This window comes from Onychostoma macrolepis, chromosome 04, assembly GCF_012432095.1.
Source record: "Onychostoma macrolepis isolate SWU-2019 chromosome 04, ASM1243209v1, whole genome shotgun sequence".
Classification (NCBI taxonomy): Eukaryota; Metazoa; Chordata; class Actinopteri; order Cypriniformes; family Cyprinidae; genus Onychostoma; species Onychostoma macrolepis.
The window spans coordinates 2,774,511-2,780,553 of NC_081158.1; the positions used below are offsets into that span (position 1 = coordinate 2,774,511).

At 50.4% G+C, this 6,043-nt stretch overlaps 1 protein-coding gene across 1 annotated transcript; it reads right to left on the minus strand.

Annotated features, from left to right (window-relative positions):
• Positions 1-1,176: 1,176 nt before the first annotated feature.
• LOC131539214 (uncharacterized) lies at positions 1,177-5,760 on the minus strand. Its single transcript, XM_058773612.1, has 3 exons — positions 5,533-5,760; positions 4,883-5,231; positions 1,177-1,283 (listed from the first exon to the last, which is right to left on the minus strand). Exons 1-3 carry the CDS (start codon positions 5,758-5,760, stop codon positions 1,234-1,236), a joined length of 627 nt encoding a protein of 208 aa, XP_058629595.1. The 3' UTR covers positions 1,177-1,233.
• Between the last annotated feature and the right edge of the window lie 283 nt (positions 5,761-6,043).

The following is a 6,043-nucleotide window of genomic DNA, read 5'->3' on the forward strand; positions in this document are numbered from 1 at the left end:
GTCCAGTTCTTCTACTCCTTAGCCCGGGTAAGACACCTCTGACGTTGTCTGTGGTTCAGGAGTGGCTTAACCCTCTGGGGTCTGAGGTCATTTTGGGGCCCTTGAGATGTTTTGACATGCCCTGATATTTGTGCTTATTTCAGCTACTTAAAACATACTATTGACCAACATGTAACTTTTTTTGTATTCAGCACAAACTGTGCTACAATAATATGTGACCAAGATGGATGTACATGTTTGCATTTTTTAGAAAAAATGCGTGGTTTGTTTTTTGGGGAAAAAAATGTAGCTGAAATAAGGCCATAAAACCCACACTAAATAGTCCTGAACAAGACTTTTGAGTAATCAGTCTTGTAGGCTAGAATATTTACTTAAATTATGTGAAAATCATTCTGCTTACTCATTCACAGAAAACAATATATTGATTTAAAATTTTCAAGACATGTTTTGTCATCGAGGGTCTATATGCGAGGGAGTGGCAATGGCCATGAATATTAAGTGATTTTCACCTGAGAGACAAAGGGCCCTCCCCTATGGGCCCCTAATGGCCCATCAGAAGTGAAGTGAAAGTGAAGTGAAGTGACATACGGCCAAGTATGGTGACCCATACTCGGAATTTGTGCTCTGCATTTAACCCATCCAACGTGCACACACACAGCAGTGAACACACACACACTGTGAACACGCACCCGGAGCAGTGGGCAGCCATTTATGCTGCAGCGCCCGGGGAGCAGTTGGGGGTTCGGTGCCTTGCTCAAGGGCACCTCAGTCGTGGTATTGAGGGTGGAGAGAGCGCTGGACATTCACTCCCCCACCTACAATTCCTGCCGGCCCGAGACTCGAACTCGCAACCTTTGGATTACGAGTCCGACTAAAAAGTCACAGTGTGACTGTGACTGTGAGGCAGGTAAGAGAGAATGTGAGGAGATTGAAAAAAAGGGTTTTTTAAATTATTTGTATTTTATTCACAACACAGTATAATCAAAACATACATAATGAAGGTCAAAGACACATTATTGTGCACACTGATCTAACCACAGAGATGTGAACAGATTTTGAGTCATTCCTGCAACAGATTCTGTGAAACAAGTAAATCATACCTGATATTTACGTGTTTTATTTAAGTGTTTCTACTTCTTTCTTCAAGAAGAAAAAAACATAATCAGTAGAAAAGGAGCTTGTTTTAACATAGAATATCAGTGTAGTTGAACATCTGATGTTGGTACAGCGCTCTCAGAGGAAACCAGTTTGAAGAGACATCAGGATACGTCTGGTGCTGGTATCTGATTCAATAAAATACAAACAAAATAACATTTGTGAGCATGTTAATATCAGGAACATCTGTATATATATCATAAATATCATATATATCACTATCATAAAAAAGAGAAAGAAATCTTATATCTGAGAAACTAATTATTATTGTTTAGCACGTTATTAAAATCTATTTCTGAACAGAGTAGGCTATTAATAATAAACATGTACTAAACATACTTAGACTCGTAGCATTCATCATGTTACAGTGTACACTCATATTACTTTTATTGTTTTATATAGAGCATGAAAACGTCTCGGGTTACTCGCGTAACCCTTGTTCTCTGAATAGGTAACGAGACGCTGCGTAAGCTAAGACGCTTTGGGAACGCCCTCTGGGTGTGCCGATTGTCTGAAGCCCTTATAGAATCACGCCAATTCATTGGCTGATGGCGCGGATGCCGCCTTCGACGTTCTTACGTCGCCTCCTTATACTGGCAAACGCACCATCTGCTCCTCAGATTTCTCTGCCGAAAAAGGCCCTTGTCGGCAGCGTGAGGAGCTTGGCAGCAAACGCAGCGTCTCGTTCCCTATTCAGAGAACAAGGGTTACGCGAGTAACCCGAGACGTTTTCTTTCATAGGTTCACTCGACGCTGCGTAAGCTAAGACGCTTTTGGAACGATATACCAAACACGCCAAGCTAAAAACGCTGCCCTATCTGGCCCGATACGAACCAGACAGTTTACACGGCTGGCTCAAGCAGATAAAACCTGGGAACCTGGAGCCGTGTCAAGATCCAAATTATAGAACCTGATAAAAGTGTGCGGAGAGGACCATCCTGCCGCTACACAAATATCCTCTAGGGGAACCCCTCTAAAAAGAGCTTGAGAGGAAGCCACGCTCCTAGTAGAATGCGCCCGAATGCTGAGAGGTGAAGAAAGACCACGCACCTCATAAGCCAGCGAAATAGCGTCCCTCACCCAGTGAGAAATTCTATGCTTCGACGTGGCAAGCCCACGGCGGCCAGCACCGAAACATACCAACAACTGAGGAGATTTCCTCCAATGGCTGGAACGGTCCACATAGATCTTCAAAGCTCGGACAGGGCAGAGCAAGTGAAGCCTTTCATCCTCGTCTGAAGAAAAAGGAGGAGGATGGAAAGAGTGAAGTGTAACCACCTGAGAGCGAAACGATGCGGATAAAACCTTAGGAACATAGCCAGGCCTAGGCCGTAATGTCACCTTGACCAGACCCGGGGCGAAATCCATACACATCTCACTTACAGAGAGAGCTTGCAAGTCCCCAACTCTTTTCAAAGACATAAGTGCCAACAAAAGAGTAACCTTGAGAGTCAGAATCCGTTCTGGAGCTGACTCTAAGGGCTCAAATGGGGCTACCATAAGACCCTCAAGTACGACCGATAAGTCCCAAGAAGGAACTCCAATGGGGCGTACTGGCCTCAGACGCCGGACACCACGCATAAACGCAGAGACCAACCGATGTCTCCCCAGGGGAATCTCATCCAGTTCTCTTTGAGAGGCGATGGCCGCAACATAAACCCTTAAGGTGGTAGCGGCCGCCCCTGCCGCAAGCTTCTCTTGCAGGAACTCTAGCACTGAACCAATAGGGCAACCAAATGGGTCCACTGCGTGGGCTGAACACCAAGACTCAAAGACCTTCCATTTGGAAGAGTACAGCCGTCTAGTGGAGGGAGCTCTAGCACTAGCAATAGTCTCCTGAACCTCAGCAGGAAGGACAGAAGTCAAAACCTGTGACCTTGGATGGGCCATACCCACAGTTTCCAGATCTCGGGTCGAGGATGCCAGATCTTGCCCTGAAGCTGAGAGAGCAGGTCCTGTCTGGTCGGAATCTCCCAAGGGGACTGATACAGGAGAGGAATCAGCTCCGAGAACCACGTCTGGGAAGGCCAGAACGGGGCTACGAGAAGGAGACGGGCACCGCTCTCCTTGACCCTGCACAGAACTGCCGGAATCAACTTGACGGGCGGGAACGCGTACAGCCTCATGTCTGGCCAAGGGTGAGCGAACGCATCTATGCCCAGAGGTGCCGGAGAACTCAGGGAGAACCAAAGCGGGCATTGGGATGACTCCTGCGACGCAAAGAGGTCCACTTCCGCTTTGCCGAACACACTCCAAATCTGGGCTACCGTTTGGCGGTTCAACATCCACTCCCCCGACCTGAGCTTCTGTCTCGACAGAAAGTCGGCTGTGAGGTTCAATACTCCCGGGACGTGAACCGCTCTCAAGGAGAGGAAGTTGTCCTGAGCCCAAAGGAGGAGACGGCGTGCATGCCTGTTCAGGGTGCGTGACCGTGAACCCCCTTGGCGATTTATATGGGACACTACGGCCATGTTGTCCGTCCTGACAATCACATGACACCCCTTAACTCTAGGCAGTTTATGTGCCATGAAAGGAACTCTCCTGCCCAAACTCCGCACGCCGGTCTGCCCTCGAAGACTGCGCCCCAGCCTGTCAGGGATGCGTCCGTCGTGACCATCTGACGACGGTGTATCGCGCCCATTCTGACTCCACTCTGGAGAAACAGGGGATCCCGCCATATTAAAAGGGTGCGAAGACAACTGCGCGACACCCTTACTAGGCGAGTGGCTGGACCTGCGGCGTGGATCCTTGAAAGTTTCAACCACCAAAGGAACGGTCTCATGTGAAGCAACCCCAGAGGCAGCACAGGGGAGGCTGCAGCCATGAGGCCTAAGAGCCTGCGACAAGTGCTCACGGAGACATGATGGACTAGTTTGAAACTGGCCAAACATGCATTGAGGCCGGAAATCCGTGCAGGAGCCAGACGGGCCTGCATTTGAACGGAATCCAAGTGCACTCCCAAAAACACAGTTTGTTGGGAGGGGGAGAGAACACTCTTCTTGGTGTTCAATCTGAGGCCAAGAGCACGAATGTGGCGTAGGACGTCATCCCCGTGACGGCTCACTGACTCCCTGGAGTGGGCCAGGATAAGCCAGTCGTCCAGGTAGTTGAGTACACGAATGCCCTGGAGCCTCAAAGGGGCCAGAGCAGCATCCATGCACTTTGTGAACGTCCTCGGAGCCAAAGCTAGGCCAAAGGGAAGAACCTTGTATTGGTAAGCCTTGCCTCCAAAAGCGAACCGAAGGAACTTCCTGTGCCGCCGAACGACCTGAATATGAAAATAGGCATCTTTCAGATCGACAGTGACAAACCAGTCTCCCACTCTAATCTGAGACATAATAGTCTTTAACGTCAACATTTTGAACTTCCCTTTGTAAAGGGAGAGGTTGAGACAATGCAGGTCCAGAATGGGTCGTAGACCGCCGTCCCTCTTTGGCACAAGAAAATAGCGGCTGAAAAAGCCTCGTTCCAGGTCCGATTGAGGGACTTCCTCTATTGCCCCCTTGAGGAGGAGGGAGGACAGTTCCTGCTGTAGCACAGAAGCCTTTGAGGCGCTGCTTACTACTGTCAGGTGAACCCCGTCGAAGCGGGGAGGGTTGCGGCCAAACTGGAGTGTGTAGCCGGACCGAATTGTGCGGAGAACCCAAGACGATACCCCTGGTAGACGCTCCCATTCGTGAAAGAAATGCGATAGAGGAAGCAGAGTATTGTAGTCTAGAAGACATACCTGAGTTGGGGTGTCGAGAAGGTCTGGAGGGGGTGATGTCGTCCACCACGAAGGAAAGCCTATGGTGTCCTTGGTTAGGTTGGTGGAGTCCACGGTGACCGAAGGCTGTGGGAGAGAACCGAAAGTGTCTCCTATCACGCGAGCCGCGGGTGACGAAGGAACAAGAAGTAGGGGGAGAGAGCTTGATGCGTCTCCCGACTGCCACATTGAAAGAGACTGAAGATGGCCGTTCACTGCACACCGAAACCTGCTGGGCGGATGTGACAGATCTACGTGAGGAGAGTGTGATAGAGGTGGGCAGAAACGTTTGAACGGTCTGGCCCTGCCTCGTAAGGATTCTGGACAAACTCTCCTCCACCCAACCCGAAAGTCAGGAACGACTCGATGGAGCTGAAGCGGCAGGCCTGTCAGGCCGCTTCAGATCAATCCTCCTGCGTGGTCGCCGGTGGGGCAATGGTCGGCCGCGGGCTCCCCAGACCGTGGTCGGAGGGGGATGAACCGGGGCACTGCTCCTACTGGCGGTCTCCTTTCTAGGCAAGGAGCGCTCTCTAGACAAGGAGGAGGAGGGGGTGTTAGAGTGGTCCCTCGCTCTCCTAGGCATAAACTGCCTGAGACTTGGCGGATCGAAATTTTTCCACCACAGAGCTGACCGCCTCCCCAAATAGTCCAGTTTGGGAAATGGGGGCGTCAAGGAGAAAAACTTTCTCTTTCTCACGAATTTCCGTGAGATTAAGCCATAGGTGACGCTCTGCAGCTACCGAACCCGCCATAGAGCGTCCTACAGCACGAACAGTGTGCTTAGTGGCTCTCAGGGCCAGGTCCGTTGCTTTACGGAACTCCTTGACCGCCTCTGGAGATAGCCCGTCACCCTCATCCATTTCTTTGAGGACATCCGCCTAGTAAGCTTGGAGGATGGCCATAGTGTGAAGGGCCATGCCTGCCTGACCAGCAGCAATGTAGGACTTTGGTTTGGTTGGAAGGAGGGGGCGGGACTTCCATGAAGGCGCCAAAGATGGTGAAAGGTGAGAGGCTAGTGTGTCCTCGATCACTGGAATGGCAGTGTAGCCCTGCTCCACAGAACCCACTAGGTTGGTGAAGTCAGCGGCTGCCGCGTTAGTAAGGCGGGAGGAGAAAGGCTGTTTCCAGGATCTGGAGATCTCG